The sequence below is a fragment of the Ambystoma mexicanum genome, chromosome 9 (genome assembly GCF_040938575.1).
Source record: "Ambystoma mexicanum isolate Mex_15411 chromosome 9, UKY_AmexF1_1, whole genome shotgun sequence".
Lineage (NCBI taxonomy): Eukaryota > Metazoa > Chordata > Amphibia > Caudata > Ambystomatidae > Ambystoma > Ambystoma mexicanum.
The window spans coordinates 585,775,832-585,793,166 of NC_090931.1; the positions used below are offsets into that span (position 1 = coordinate 585,775,832).

The 17,335-nt window shown below is 44.0% G+C and overlaps 1 protein-coding gene across 2 annotated transcripts in view; it reads right to left on the reverse strand.

Annotated features, from left to right (window-relative positions):
- TRPV1 (transient receptor potential cation channel subfamily V member 1) overlaps nucleotides 1–17,335 on the reverse strand; it is a 434,265-nt gene that overhangs the window by 161,246 nt on the left and 255,684 nt on the right. For both annotated transcript variants that reach the window (XM_069615193.1, XM_069615194.1), the window contains exons 5-7: nucleotides 14,590–14,730; nucleotides 13,199–13,497; nucleotides 10,712–10,888 (exon numbers count right to left, since the gene is read on the reverse strand). In XM_069615193.1, coding sequence (XP_069471294.1) covers nucleotides 10,712–10,888; nucleotides 13,199–13,497; nucleotides 14,590–14,730 — 617 coding nt within the window. The remainder of the gene's footprint in view (nucleotides 1–10,711; nucleotides 10,889–13,198; nucleotides 13,498–14,589; nucleotides 14,731–17,335) is intronic.

The window sequence follows — 17,335 nt, forward strand, 5'->3', positions numbered from 1 at the left end:
CATCTGCAAGTGCTTAACCCAGATTTTGACAGATGCGAGTGAGATTACGAATATCCACGAATCGTCTTCACCATCTCTCGGACAAATATGAAGACTTTGTTTGCACCAATCGAGGAAAAAAACTTACAGAGGGCAATACAAAACATAATTTCTTGTGTTTTGTGTGCATGGGACCAAAGCAGATCAGACTTTGTTACCTACCCAAACTTTACCATATTCCAGAAGTGGGATTAGTAGGGTTAAGTCAGCTATATTATCCAGTTTCAGTGCTGATTCAGAAAATCGAGAACTAACTAAAACTTCAAGTGTTTTTTCAGAAAACATTGCAACTGGCTATTGTATTCAACCTTACTTAGATAGGTGTCCTTGCATGAAAGGGATAAATGAATGGGAAAACCCATGGATGGAGGACAAACTCAGATTTAAGTCCTTTTTATCCATTGTTCCCTGGTCAAATTGAGACACTACTGCACTTTATTCTCCTCTGCTCTGATGTTGATCTTAGAAACAGAACAATCGTACCCTCACAAATAAATAAATAACTACATTCTATTACAGGCTGCATTTCGGCAATGTCGTATTGCGTTTAAATAATTGTTTTGGATGATCTGCCATAGCTCAGCATGGGCCCTCTTAAAATACTTGAAAGCCGCATGGTATTTAAGATCAAAGGGAATTCCTCCATTGCTAGTGATATGATTTCAGCTGATTAATGCCAATTCGGTATCACACTAATGTATTTAAAGTTGTTATAGGTCACTGAATTTAGGATGGGTGGACTATATTTGATTTGAGTTCGTTTTGTTAGTTCTACCCACATTTGATGAAGATAGACTTGTCAAATCCATCTTTGCAGAATATATGTAGGCGAATCCCCAAACCATTGCCTGCACCAAACAACGAACACTGACTGAACAAAAGCGTAGCCCGCTTTCTTGAGTTTTACTGATGACGAGCAGGCACTGAGATTGGGGGCACGGTGGTGGGTTTGGGGAGCATTAAGTGGAGGAAGAAGGTCTGGTGGAGTGGGAGTGTGAGGTGAGGTTGCGCCAGGTGGGCTGGGTTTCAGGACGAGGGTCATGGGGCATATGCCCCATTATTCATATGGAGAATGAGGTGTGTGGTGGAGGGAGGAGGGCATGGAGTGAAACCTCAATTTACGAGGATAGTGGTTGCAGGGAGTGCGGGTTTTGACGTAAGGTGGCTCCGCGAATGGGAATGCAGGAGAGGAGTTCGGTGGATGGGCCTTGGAGGGAGGGGGATTCGATGACTTGTGATTTGGTGGAATCACATAGAATGGTTTGTTTTTAGTTGGTCATATTGCTTTTTATGTGCCATGTGTTTATTTAGACTTTTACTTTGTTGGTTATATTGTATTTATCTTGTGTGCTTTTATGGGACTTCATCCTGAAACAAAGATTACGATAATATTGGTTTCTTTGTTTGTCTTTGCATATTATGTGTTTGATTCTGTGGATATTCATTTGGTGAATGCGCTCGGAGCACAATGACAGTGACTGGAGTGATGATCAGTGTTTGCCTTGTGCTTGATGGACACAGTTGCTTTTGATTTTGCCCCCGATTCTGTTGATCGCAGGACTTCAAGCCTATAGGGATTTGGCGACTACTGCCTAATCACATACATTCCTAGTATCCTCGATTCAGTCATTGGGTGCATTTTCAGAGTTAGGCATTACTGGAGTCTGCATGGATTTTCGGAGACGAAAACTGCTGGTGGCAATTACCATCACTGTCAGGGGCATTTCCAAAAGTCCACCCAATTAAATGGTTACCACTGGCCCACTAGTAATGGTAGTGGTATTTCTAGAATTGTCTCGCTGCAATCTACAAATACCACTTGCTTTAGTTAATTTTCCGATCCATTTCCACCGTCATATCGATGTTGGTGGCGTATGTTGTGCGGTAGTGGTTCATACGACTACTGCACATTTTCTCAGAGTGCACGAAAGGATCAGTTCTGACCCTTCCATCCATTACATGTGAAAGGTAGTCAGAGGGAGGGCAACAGAGATGCCCACTTGCTCACCTCCACCCAATTTCCCCATTACAGCAGTTTATTTCCTTTATTGGAGGGAATTGCTTGTGCTTCACTTCTATACAAAAAAACACCTGAAAACAATTCTGGGAGCATTTTACAACGTTTTACCTGCATTGTTGGGTGGAGGCAAACATTGACAGATTTGCAGGGTCAAAATTCGACCCGTAATCTGGAGGTATCTACCGCTAGCTTTGTACTGTTGGTGTACGTCCAGAGGTATTACACTCTCTGTAATGGGGAGCGAGGTGACTCAGGCGGTTTAGTGAAATCCCGCTTGTTTACCTTTACCTCCAATTCCGTCGTTGCACTTTGTCTGCCATGTTTTTTCTCTGTCGGGATCCTAGTGTTTTGCCACTTAGATACCAGAAAAATGGCCCCAAACACCATGGAGCAAAAAAGGTTTTATCTGTAAAAAAAGAGCGTCTTTCCGTCCTAAGCAGCAATTACTGGTACGAATGACGATTTTCGGCTCCATTCTGCAGAACATGCCATGGTGTATTATTGCCTTGAAATCTCATTAAAAGTCCCATCTCTTCATTTGATGACAGGGGTAATGACTCTCAGAGTTGAGTTTAAGTACTCCGGATATGTCCCTAGTGTAATGTCAAGAATTTGATATGTGGCATGAAATGAAAAACTACATGTTTATGACATCTAATTGCGTATCTGAAGCAAAGCAGGTTAGAGCACAGCAGGGCACCCGCCATGTATAATGAGGAGAACAGCGCTCAAGGGCTACTCTGCAGGACCTTCCATCTGCTGACAATTCTCTAAGCTCGAGCCAAAGAGGCATAAGCCCTGCCAGTACCATTTCATTTTACATTTGCCATGTCCATGCATATCTGACCTGCCAAACTTTCACTGATCTGTAGCACAAGGGCCAAAGGCAGTAGCAGTGCTAGGCGTGGGGGCCAAATGGGGCAAAGGACGTCTCATGGGGCACAATTTCAGTACTTTGTGGTTGGTGGTAGAGGCGTGGCGGCAGCATCGAGCTCTGAACTGAGGGTTGACTGCCTTCTGAGCCTCCACAACCACCCCTCCCCCCGCCCCAGCTCTGCCACTTAGCATGACACGAGATTCCTTCCAATCCAGCTGCCTGGTTACTCTCACTAATAGTTCACTGGTTACAGGAGCTAGCGCACAAAGGATTTTCGACATAGAGCTTGTCCCCACAGAGAGGCTTTTTGGGTGCTTCATTAAGGAAGGGCAGACCTGACCTTAGGCCCTCTAGGGTGGGCTTCTTAGAGCAACCTAAAGATTGTGACCCTCCAGCAAAGGGGGAGATCCATCTAGCTCACCTTCTAGTCTCCATGCATAAGCTGCAGCTCCTCAGTGAGGAGGCACACAAGTCAGTGTTCATAGCAAGAGGGGTCTTTACGCTGAAGAAGGAAGTCTCCCCAAAGCGCCCTCGCATTTAGAGGGTGGGCATGATAGCAACAGTTCACTTTCCGAGGCACAGTGGATCTGGTGCCCGATGGAGACGCTGCCACATGCATAAGCCATCCCAGGATTGAAGATGCAGCCTCTTCTGGGGATGTAGATCCAACACATCTTTCTGGAGCCAACCTCAATTGCACATAAAAACAAGAATTGGCAAAGCCATCAGAGGGTGAGTATTTTTTGCACAGTCAGGGCTGTACATAAACAAAATCTTAGCGTCTGCATTTTCAAACCCAGATGTTTTAGTGTTGGCAAGGCTTGCTTTACTTCACTTTCACATCCTTCCATGAGAGCAACGTTACAAAAACTATGAACAAATAGCAATGCCAATCAGGTTATAGTCTTTCCCTATTACTGGTGCCTGAGTGATGCCACACTCTTCAGCTATTCCGCAGCAGTCAGGTCAGCGTGCTTTGTTTCTTAGATGAGTTAGCAATCGTTGTAAGGTGCTGTGTGTGTGCTATTTCACTAGCAGAGACGCCCATTGATGCATGATTTTTGGAAACGAAAAGCGGAATGTATCAAGCATGTTTACTGTGAATCAGTTCTATTGAGCACTTAAAGAATTCAATGACACAGAACACTCTCCCTTTCATTGTGAGATGCGCCAAGTCTACTGCAACCCCATTAGACAGACATGCGGTCTTGTTAAAATGTGAAGTGCCCCCACATATGTTCCTTTTGTTAATTGCCTGGGCTCTTGCGGTATCTCGAAGGGTGTATTACGGACAGGGTTCGAAATTGAGGGGAGCTGAGAGCTATTTAGCTCCTGCCTGTTCCCTAGAAGAGCCTGGTGAGCTTGACATCAACCGCTACCAGGAGCTACCTATGTGAATTGAACTCTGTGTGTTTAGGGCAATCTATAAATTAACATTAGTACACTTCTATACAAAACTGAATGCATAAGAGATCATAAATAATGGACAAAATTATACGTTTGCCTCATATGTAGAGGTCAGATTTGCAGAACGCTATATAATGGCTCCTTGTTCCGCTGCATTTCTGGGGAATTTGAAGATGCACGGAGCTTTAGGTGGTGTAGTGTACAGATTGGAAGGGACACATAGGTGGGGAAATTACTAATTAATAAGATAAAGTAATTATGTAGTAAGAGTACTGCAAGCTCCAATGAATATCTCCACTGCCCGCATTCCGTTTTGGAACTCTCTGAGACAAGGAGTCTCATGCAGACAGCCTGCTCTACACATCCCCTTCTCTTCACAAAGTTCCAATGTCTGCTTCCAGGAATCCAAAACCTCATTGTGCATATTCTGAGGTACACCGGCCTGAGGTACCTTCTTCCACTTCTGGAGTTGAATTCCCAACCTGTTGCATTTGGCAAGAAAAACCCTCCAGCTCCAAGTGTAATCCTGTCCCAAGGCACACTCCACAGGCACAGAATTCCTCCTCCTCACAACGATCACTCTCTCCATGTTTCCATACTCTGTTATCTTCAGTCCTAACAGCAAATCTGAAATCTTCTGACAGGATTTGACCATTTACACCCGCCATCTCGTAGAGCAAAAGGACGTTTGATCCTATCCATGTCTGCCATTTTCGGAGACTATTTGAGTTTGATATCACACCTGCCAAACATTTCTTTGTTCCTCACCTGACTCTTCCTAATATTCTCCATAACACCATCCAACTAACCCTCAGCAAAAACAGACCTTCCCATCCACGACGAAAACAATTTGCTGTTAGACTTCCTCCCTCTTCTGAGCTCAAAAGGCAGTACTCCAGTGGTTCTGCGGGGCAGGAACATGTGAGCTATTACAGACTTCCTCAGTGCAGTTTTCCAATTCCTGCCATTTGCCCAAGCCAACCTTACTGCTTATTTTAACACTCTATTAAAACACTCCACCACCCCATTTGTCTGTGGGTAATAGATTGTGCTGGTCTTGTGTGTGATGGAGTTTATGCAGCAGAATTCCCCCAACTCTTTCAACCTGAACTGAGAACCATTATCAGGGATAATAACAATGCGATAACCCTCTTGTCTGCACAATTCCTCTAGGAACTCAATCACACTGGGCATCACAAGTACCTCTACCCACCTAGTGAGCAGGTCAATCACAGCTAAGCAAACTGACTGGACACCATCACTCCAAACAAGACCAATCACATTCATTCCAATCTTGTCCCACGGTTGTGGTGGATTATTCGTCACAAAGGTTTTTGAAGGAAAAATCCAGATCCAAAAGTAGAAAAGTTATTTATTTAATTAATAAGAATATTGAGTAAATCGAGAACAAATCAAAAGACCATAATTCAATGCAGAAAAGGTAAATATTTTTTTAAAACAATTATTACTCACATTCATACTGGGAAATGTGCCTCAGTCTAAACAAGCATATCCATATCTGCATTCACTCTATACAACCACACTCCTAAATGACTAAAATTGTAAAACCATCACAAAATGATTGAACATTTTTTGAAAAGTTATATGTTTCTCTCCTAGAATGGACATGAATTCATTTTCTTAGTCTAAGTTCCAGGCATTTGAACAGGACCTGAAAGGTTATGTTTTCTCTCCTGAAATGGATATTAATTTATTTTCGTAGTCTCATTTCAAGACATTTGAACAGGAACAACCGGTTTTGACGTATTTGGCACAATTAAACCACGTTTTCATCAGGGGACATACAATAATCCAAGCATGTTAGCCAACTGGTCTTGGCTCATAGGGCTTAGCTGGAGCATTGGATCTACAGCCACCAAAAGCTAATTGTTTGTGGCATAAATATTTTCTTTAAGTAGCTAAGGAATGCATCTGAGTTTATCCCGGCTTTGTCAAATCACTGTGCCACTGCTAGATTTCGTGTGCTGTAGATAATACATTTAAACACCATACTTTTACAAATGTATGATGCTCCAAGAGACCTCTCAGGGAGGCCATGGGACGCACTAACTAGAGTGTGCATCTGCGCAGTCCGTCACAGCCAACAGACACCTCATACCCACACATGCCTTATCACTTTTATCACAAAGGATACAGTCTCTGATGGCCCTCTCGATTTGGATGTCACACGCCGGCTACCAAAGGTCATGCCCCTCCTGTCCAAGTTCTATAAGGGTCTTCCTCACTCCCTCAGGCCAAATGATCATTTAACCCGTTTTTAGCTTTCCGTTCTGGACACATAGTTCATCCCTCACATTCCACAGACAATGAGTTTCAAATCCTCAACCAGCCTCTTGCTGAGTCTTCATTCCCACACACAGTTCATGATTTGCCCCAATTTAATATCTTCCTGCATGGCTCTCTCCCACCTTTCTCTAGGAATAGAGCTGCTAGTGATTTCTAGAACCACTTATTGGTCCTCTTCTTTGCTGCCCTACTCTTCAGTAGTTGTCACCCCCGACAAACAATCAGTACTTCACAACACAGTCATATTCTAGCAGACGGGAGGGAGACCCATCTTCTAATTCTGGTTGACACTTTGTCCAGTCCTTTTGATGCTTTTATTTCAACCAACGGTTTATGGTCCGTATGGAATTGAATTTCATCACCCACATGAAACTCATAAACCTCTCTGCTGCCTATTTAATTGCCAGAGCCTCCTTTTTTGTAGTGGCATAGTTCTTCTTGGCTCCTTTCAGCAGCCTGGAAGCAAAATCTATCAGAAATTCTAATTACTCTCGACTAGTTGGAGTAATCATCCCTTCAATTTCATCCACCAAATTCTTCTTCAGACGCGCTCCCTCTCCCGAGATGACATGTTCAAAATACTCACTCTCGATTCTGTTATTTTTGCAATTCTCTCTGCTTAAAGTAATTCCAGTATTGTATAGTTTCCAAAACCCACCTTGAAGCCTCTTGTTGTGTTCCATCAGATTGTCAGCATACACTAGAACATCATCCTGAAAGAATAAGACTCCTGCATCCCCATCAAAGACACAGCAGTACATAATCTTCTTGAATACTGAAGCTACCGAAATGAGACCAAACGGCATGCGTTTATACTGAAATATCCATTCTGGGGTTATAAAGACAGTCAAATGTCTTGAATCTTTGTGCAACCTCACCTGATGAAAGGTAGAAGTGAGATCCAATGTGGAGAAAAACTCTGCTAGACCCATCGTTGGAAAAAACGTCGTGAATATTTGGTCACAAATGCCTCTCTGGGACAATACATCTATTCAATTCTCTCATATCCACACAAATGTTTATTTTTCCAGAGATCTTTTTTATAACAACCAAAGGAGATACCCACTCCGAGGCGTCAATGCTCTCTATGATATCCTGCTCCATCAACTTCTTTAACTCTGCTTTCACTTCATCCCTCATTGATAAGGGTATGTTTCGCCTCTTCTGCGTGACAGGTACGCAGTTATCCTTGAGTTTTATCTGATGAACAAATCCCCGTAGACATCCAACCTTATCCTGAAAAACATCCTGCATTAGATACACGCCTTTGGGTGAACTCTCTACTGATAGTACAGCATCTTCTGCATTAGGATCAAGTTTGACCTGTAGCTTCTTCTTGTGTATCCAGCTCAGTATGCAAGTGGCCACTATTTTTTACACGTACACTTTTCCAGTAGTGTCTCTGCCCTTGAAGCGCAACGTCACACGGAACCATCTATTTTCACTCCACCATAGGCCTTAGGATTGATATCAGCTTCATTCAGTTATTTGGGTCCTAATCTTTTCCATATGTTCCTTGGCATCAGAGCATACTTGGCAACAGAATTAATCATCATCATCGTAGTCACACCATTGATGAGGGCTTTCCGGCTATCCAGTTCTTCATCATCGTCGACCACCAACAAAAGAAATGTTTCTCCTTCTTCATCATTATAGTCTTTGCCAATCCAATATGTCACAACTTTCCTGGTGCGACAGCATCTTGCCAAGTGTCCCTTACGTTTACAAATTCTACAAACGATTCTTAAAGCTGAGTAATCAAGGCTGTCCACCGGGTATGATGCGCTGTCGCAACTGTAGCACCTCCTTGGGCTGCTGCGCCTCCTCCCTTGAGGGTTCATCTTCCCCCTTGGAGTCTTCAAAATTCCTTCTTCCTCTGAAACTCCTATCGTCTGAAAACGTTTTGCTCTACGGGAAGTTGCTTCTGTTGACAGCCACAGTTGCTTCAGGGGGGATAACTGCAGTCACAGTTTGGGGTGGTACTTCTGTCTTTATGGCTGATTCCTTTAATCTGTTTTCTAGCACTTTGACATGCCTACTTGGCAATCCGCAGAATGGTGTTAAGTGGGGGATCATCCTCTGCCCACAATTTATATCTAACTTAACCACTTCTTCATTCTAACATGAAATGGTCCCCAAGTCTTTCATCCAGTTGCTGATTGAATTTGCAGGTTCTAGTAAGTTTTCTCAGTGCTGTAATAAACTGTACCACACTCCCCCTTCTTCTTGCATACGTTTGCCAAACTTGTAGCGTTCCAAGAGCGTGCTTATTTTCTTTTCGTAGTGTTTACTCATTTTGTTGATGAATGTAATGTAATCTAAAAAAAATTAGAAAGCGCAGCTAAGGCCCATAGGCATCTAGGCGCTAAATCTACAGACGGGCACTAGGGAAGAGAGAATAACCCTGGCAGAATAAACAGGCAGACAAATTAGAACAGAAAAGCAAGATACTCCTTCATAATTCTCAGAGGTAATGGGAGTCGGAGCCAGGCTCGCTGAAACTTAGGTACTTAGAAAAGCCCCATGGCAGATGAGCTAAGACATTTAGTTGGATGGTACCTCTCAATCTTACTTTTCAGGTAACTTGCACCCACCTCATGGAAAGCCCCGGTGAGTAACACACAGAACCTTAAACTTGACTCGAGAAGTGACCGGCAACCAATGAAGTTTCAGTAGCAGACCTGCAGAAGGGGTCAGTCTGGGAGCATTCTGAGCCAATCTGGCTGTCGAATTCTGGAGTATTTGCAGCCGCTGTATGTGATATTTGGGCTGCCCCAGATAAATCCTGTTACAACACTCTTCTCATATTCTAATATTCATTCATGTCTGTACATTTCTCTTCTGGAAGGAATGGTAGATCTTCAAATTTCTCCTGTCCTGCTGAACCCAAAAAGTGCAAGAGTAGCAACTTCCTCCTTACCACACTGTAGTTGATGCCACATACCACATTTACATAATGTTCAAAATATTTAATCCATTTCTTTCAGGGAATTGCTGGCTCCCCAACCTCAGGTAAGAAAAATGCTGGCGGTGGAACACTGTGGAGTGCCAATTCTCCAGCACCCCTTTGGAGAACCTGTTTGCCAAAATATATGATTAGGGGCCTCATTACGAGTTTGGAGGTAGCCATGCCCTTAATAAGGGCATGGTTGCCTCCAAACTCGGATCCGGGTTCCTTGAATGAGGGCCATTCCAACCTTGGAGGACCCGGTAATTCCTCATTCAAAAAACCCAACCCCATTCCCATTTGAGCCCCCGTAGGGCTCAATGGGAATGGGGAGGGAGCTAATAACGGACCCGTTAATAACGGGCCCGTTATTAGCTCCCTGGTCCTCTTGCGGGACCTGCAAAGGACGTCTGGTCTGACCAGACTTTCAGAGCGGGTCCTGCAAGGGAACCTCGTAATAGGGCGGAATGGGTTTACCGGCCCCATTACCGGCACTGTTAAACCCATTCCGCCCACCTCGTAATGAGGCCCTATGTGTTCACTGCCAACCTTAACTGGCCAGGAAATGGAGCAATGAAATCCTAATTTCTCTATCTAAATTTAGGATTTTTATATACGTTGTATGCTTTCTTTAAATCATTTTCTCGCTTTCCTTATTGTATTTTTATACACTTCATGTATCGCTTATTGTCCTTATGCAGTAAAGATTGGGATAGGAAGAGGGACAGGGCATTATACCCGGATTACTTACTGGTACTGGTTCTCTTCATTTCTACTCTTCCTTGTCCCAAATCTTACTTCCCTCCCACACTCCCTGTGGCGTTCCTCAATCTGAACTGGCGGCTTTATTACCTGACCGAATTACCCAATGGAAGTGCGCCTCATAATACGGCAGGTGAGGGCCTACACGTTTTTCTTTCTTTCTCTGGTTGTTTCTTCCAGCCACCTGTTTGGTGTGTGTGGGCCCACCCCTAATGACCGAATGAGGAAGAACATGACTCAGTATCATGAAAGTAACCCCGGCTTTCACTTACACACCTGCTCACCCTGTAAAAAATGAAATATTGTTTACAGGAGCTGCAGATAGCTTGGAACCAGGAAGTGAAGGGCTTACCGGCGTCTCACTACTGTAGGCGATGATCTCGAGCACAGAGTTGTTCTCGTATGTGTCTACACAAGACAGATCATAGAGGGACGAGTGCACAGGTCCATAGGCCCACTCTGTAAACTTGCGAGACAGATGCCTGCACTCCGGATCCTTGATCTCCCTCCGCAGTATGTATGCAAAGACCTAAATGAAAACAAAAGAAGGGCTGAGAATGGCAGCAATAGCCGTACAGAACGGACTTGTCAGCTTGAATGTGCATTGAGATGACATTATTTTTCAGTCCAACGGGACGGTGGTATTGAATCTGTACAAAGACAGGAAGGAGACAACATTCTACTGCAATGTTTGACACTGTCGATGTTTTGGACTGCAGTTCCCACCAGACCAATTCAGTATTGTCTATGCAATGGGGGATCATGGGATTTGAAGACCAAAGATTCTGGAGAGCCTCAGTTTCGAGACCCGTCTTGTTGATAAAGCAAATGACTATTGATCATCAGGGCCTTAATGTACATCAATAGCGTAGATGTACTTTATTAGGAGCCATCACAGGTTAGAATATTTCTTATGTACATATTCAGTTATCATGCAAAATGTGTTTGTATTTGTAATAATTGCCTAGCAGTTCAGTCCTTCTGATCAATGTAAAACATCATATTTTCAATGTAGCCCACCAAATCCTTTCTACAGGAAAATGACTGACATTGCTTGAAGCCCAGAGGTTAGAGGTTTGACTTTCACAACCCCAAGCATACATTACTCCTGGCATTTCATAAAGATTGCCATAAATACCTGCTAAACTCTGTTCAATTGGAATGACACACCTGAATTGGATATCTATACGTGCTATACTATTTGCATGTGCCTTGTTGATAGTCGGCGCACTCTGGAGCTTCTGACGGGGGCCACGCAGTGCTTAATGAACTTGGGTCATGACTGCTTCAGATTGTTTCAATAGGTTACTAGCCCCAGGCTTGAATTTGCAAATAACACTAACTCATGTTCACCGCCAAACATGAAGGCAGCAAAGAAGTTTGGAGGGAAAAGCAGAGTGCGACCCATGGTACAGTGACCAAAGCACAGAAAAGTGCATGGGCAGACATGAAACATAACCATCAACTACGTGGAATTCACAACTAAAGCGGCTCCGTTTCTTCCTTAGTAATTGCAAAGTGTGTGATGCTACAAAGCGACTGCGCCCCTATTCTTCCACAAACACAACCAGGTCTCTATCATTATAGAATTTGCACCCTTATTGGCACTCACAAGAGCAGCTTAACTGCTTCCCACCCACTTAAGCAGGACTGGTGCACATTGTTGTGTAATGTGTGAAGCTCAACTGCTGTAGAAAACTTTGGTCTTTAGTCCTCCTGCTCCAGTACCCCCAAACACTTTCACCTGCTGTTTAAGGGAACGTTCAGTGTAGTGCACTGAAAATGCAAGCTGCAACGTCTTCCTATTTTAAAACGAAACCATTCCGGAACGGTTTATTTTTAAAATAAAAGTATAGGAGCTGTAAAATGTAATTTTAAAAAGTAGAGGATCACCGCTCCTGACCGCTCCTGACCGCTCCCGCTCACTTCGACCACTGCCTTTTGGGAGCCCTAAAACCATGTCCGTAAAGCCCTCATGCATTTAGAGCGACTACGACCATTTTACAGTATGCACACTATGAAATACCCACTAGAAGTTTATAAAAGCTTCTACAGCATTTCATCATTGTCACGCGCGTGTGTGGGTGTCAGACACTCTAATTTAACAAGTGCATGGTTAACAGAGTCCACAAGATACTGACGGTTGGTCCAAATATTGCTATTTATCTTTAAGAATGTGATCCAGCGAGGGGCAAAAATGTATGTTGCAAGCTACTAGCTAGCCATAAACAAGTCACTTGCCACCTCAATTCTATGCATATACAGCGCACACCATTTCTTACTCGCCAAGAGTCCAATATCACTAGACAATTAGTGGAGAGTGCACATGTTGGACCCTGTACCAGAGTACTCACTTGTATTTGGTGTTCTTGTCATAAGGGTGTCGATTGATCTTAGTCGATATTGTTATGTGAAACAAATACAATTTGTATACTCTTTTTTCCCTATGCCATCCCAAGTGACCATAAGCGGAAGTGCTGCTCCTCCATTGTATGGATAGCAAAAGTATGTGTTTGCATTTTGTTTATGTGTAATTAAATATTTCTGCACGTATATATTTTCATGGCAATATTTTATTCTGATGTTCACCCATAAAAGCCCTTCAAAAAATACGTATGAAATACTGGTGACTGTAAAATATTATGAGCCCCATTAACATAGAATTCCATTTGCGGGTGAAAGGTGTACTGGGGCAATTTGTTTAGAATGGTTAATGCATTTGCGCACATAAAAATGATTTAGCGACCGGCCCAATGGGTATTCTAGGGCTGCGCCCCTCCCTTCTGCTCCTGGGGGAAATTCAGGTTGATCGGGTGACTGACCTTGTATGCACACCTACCCCGATCTTGCCTGTCTTTGCAGCAAGGGTTAAGGGAGTGAGCCCTTTCTTGTTCGTAATCTCCTCCATCTTCAAGGTGGGGTTAATCTTTGCCCCCAAAACCAAAATTTCATTGTACATCTTGGTCACAAACTTTGTGTTCTCTTTGGTGTTGTCAGCAATGTCCACCAAGGCATGAAAGACGGTGTTGCCTTTAGAATCCTTGGTGGTGATGTTGGCCGGCTGGTACGGGTTCTGCAGGAGGTACTTGACGATGTCAATCTGGTTGGTGCAGGCGGCAAGGGAGAGAGGAAGTTCACCTTGTGAGAAGCAACAAAGCACAATTATCAGCATCTAAAATGTCATGCCAGCGGTGCTCTTAAATCACATGCAATGAGGAGATTGACCCCTAGATGTAAGATGGAGTATCAAAAGTGAGCAGGTTGTCCTTCGATTGACCTTGGATTTGAAATGGAAGAGGATTCTGGAAACAAAGTTTAAACGTACTGATATGTGGAATTGGGAACAACATGGCACCTAGTCGCTTAATTGTCTCACAAATGATCTTCTTTAATGAACTCATGTATCTTAAAAATTTTCATTTGTAAAAATACAAGAAAATTACTATTTCAAAAGAAATCTTTAAATGATACTGCACAACTCCCTGGATGTGATGTGTCCCGTGAAAGCAAGTCGATGAGGAATACTCTTGTTTAGGTACAGATTTGTCAACTCAGTTATTTAAGCATTATTGATCACAGCTGCGGGGAGTACTGAGAGCTATGTGTCCACCAGGCCTGCGTATGGCCTGAGTGAATCTAGGGTACGTATGGAAGGTTCAGGGCACGACACGCCCTTATTTCCTAGCAGCTCCATAGAATAATACTATTAGCATCCAGCAGTGCCACATAATCCTTTTTGTGCAAATTATCTTTCACAGTTAGGTGTTTCTGAAAATAAAGTTCACACATGTTGGAGCTTCGGTGTGCTGTTTCAAGATCTATAGACTTTCATTTATCAGTAGGATAGCTGGGTGAGAGGCATTCATCTGTGCTGCTGTTATGGTTGAGGGCAGCAAAGGTGAATGCCAGTCATCCCAGCTATCATACTGGTAAATTAAATTCAGACACGCATTGGAAAAGCTGAAAACAGCGCGAAACATGTGTCGTCATGGCATCATAGTGACTATGAAAGATCATTTGTATGAGAATGATAACGATGATCTGATCCTAAGGCTGATGAATCTAGACATTTGACTCTGATTTAAAAGGATGCTTTGAGTAGCAAAATATGAGTGATTGTCTATATCCAAAATTTGGAACTCAACTGATAACCGATGGAATCCTTGTCCCTACTTTGACATTAAGCCACAAAGCTTTCCATACCAAATGTTCAATGTAGTGAATGCTCACCAAAATAAAAGCCTGGCTTTCCTTTAAGCTGTCTGAAGAATTCTCCATCTGCCCTGGCGTGGACGTCGGCCCCGTGCTGGATCAGGAGTTGCACCAGGTACATGTTCCTCCGCTCAATGGCAATGTGCAGCGCCGTCTGGCCTGGGAAAACACAATACGCTCCAATGAGCAGTACAGTGCAGAGAAAGTACAATTCAGTTCAGATAGGAGGTCAAAGGCTGGCGCCCCAACATGTGCAGCTTCCGGCAGACCCTCTATTCCTTTGCAATGCACCGGGCTCATGAAGAATAAAAGATTAATGTAACGGCCCAGACGCCCTTGTTTTTTACCTCACCCCAGAGCGCTTTGAAGCTATGAATGGAAATAAATGAAGGCTTGCGATCTACAACATAGCCAGCGGAGACACCATGCCGAGGTCAAATAAGGGATCTTCCAGCTCATGATGCCATTTACCAAGCCTCCAACTACCATCAGCGAATTCTTTTGGGAAAGAGCCAGTTCCTCTCAACCTGCCCATCATGTTGTTAGACAGAAGCTAGGGCATGATAGCACTGAAGCCTACCAGTCACACATCGAGCACTGCACACCACCTTCTGTCTCATTAAATAAACAGGACATGCATGGGTTGGGGGGGAGAAATAATACTTAAGACCTCATTACGAGTATGGTGGTAAGAGTTCAAAAAATGTGGTGTTTTAAATGCCTCTTCCTAAGCATGAGTTGAGACTGCAAGGCAACTTTACTGCATGGGGTGCATAGAATATATTGAATTAGGTGAACTACCCTAATAGTTACTTTCCCCATGTAGTAAAATCCTTTGTAATGCCAATTCATGGGTAGATTGTATTTTAAAAACAAGTGGTATTTAAAATACCACAATTTTACAGTTACCGCCTTACTCCTAGCGAGACCAGTGGAAGAACTAGGGCTAGAGATATGCGTATAATAAAGAAGCTCCATATATCACCTTTCTCCGCCTCATTCGTGCAAGTGGTGTCTCCTCAAAAGCTAAACATGAATCCCTTTCCTCTCGTTCACGCTTCTCGACCAATCATGGCTGCCTCGCTGGCTCACTGCAGTTCAATGTCAAATACTTCGGGTGACAATAAGAGGATGCGTAGCCATGAGAATCAACCAACCTCGGTGCTTACGCTGCCTTTATGACAGAGTTAAATGCACGCATTCCTTCAGATTGAATAAATAGACACGGTTGCCTGCCAACATACTACCTAAGGTGTCTGTATTTAAATTTGGAGATGTACACAAATTAGATCTAGGCATTCTTCCGTCTGGCACAGCGTGTTTTCTGAGAATGAAAATGTAGGTATCAGAAAAAAAACGTTTCAAACCTCTTGCCAGTTAGCTTTGCTAGGCCTCTTGAATGTACATTTTAGAGGGGTCCAGTGCCAATCAGCTGCTCTGTGATGCAGGGGGGAGGCTCTGTTATAGTGGGAGCCCTTTAGAGGAGTGATGGGTTAAACTAGGTAGCCATTTTAAGACAATGCTTTGTTTCTACGCAGCTTGGTACTTTGAGGTTTTTTAACACCTGGCAGATCTTCAGCTGGGAAGGGTCAATGCCCGTTTGTTTTACACTGCTTATGGCCTCCAGCTGCACTGGCCCTGGAGCCCAGTTTATTATAATGTGTGTAAGGAACAGAGAAATACCATACATCACTGTTGCATGTCACCCCTCCTGGGAGCATGGTAGCTCCCAGGACTTGTGCCTTGGTCACATGGTGGTAACCATGTGACCTACCTAATAAAAGGGACGAGCCAGTTCCGGCTCGTCAGTCGATCAAGAGCTGACTCCTGCGTCTTTGTTTGTTGGCACCATGCTGGTGCCGCTCAGCCTGCTGAGGCCCTGTCTGCGTGGCACAGCATCTAGACGGTGCCCCTGCTGGGCAACACCGTCCCCAGGGACATGTACAGGGACTTGTACTGCCATGTGATCATGGCCCATGGTTGCAGCCTTGGCCTGGGGGCCCCCACGGCCAAGGCTGCTGTTTGCTGTGTGTCCCCAGCCACTGTCGATGGCTCTGGTGATCCTGATGCCGCAGGGTGCCCCCTGCGGCCCATTTGCTGCGTGATCACAGCGTGGCTGTAAATCCGGGGGATCCCGGTATTTGGTGCAGCCCACCCTGGTGACTGGTGGCGGGCCGCCACAATCACTGGCACCTGAATGTGCCGAGCATGTTCCTACCACCTTCCTGAATGTTTTTTAAACACATACATTTTTGACCTGCTTACGTGCTGTAAGCACTTACATGGTATAGTGAGGGCTTTAATGCTCATGCACATGCAAATCTACAGTGCGATCACAGTCATTAATCCTGCCTATTATGCACAGATACTGTGCACTGCGCAGCAATGTGCATTGGAATTATGGTGAGGGGTCAATGCTGGCACAATGCAAAACAATGATGGTATCTCCCACAGAGGTGTGGCAATGCAATCTCTGTGGAATCCTGAATAAATGGAGGAGGCTGGGTTGTAACTGGCAACTTTAGTGGTCGGCATGAAAAGGGGACTAGCGGACGCCACTCTGGCTGCATCAAACACGATAGTGTGGGAGGCAGCCAGAGGGGCAGCGAGTACTCGTCCTTTGGTTTGCACTTTTCGTTGGCTTGAAAGCTTTGCTGCATTGGTGCCTGAATAGACAATGCATGTAGTGATAAAGAATGGCACAAATGCATCTCCAACAGAAATATCCAAACAATATACTAACAAATAGAAGTCTTTGATCACA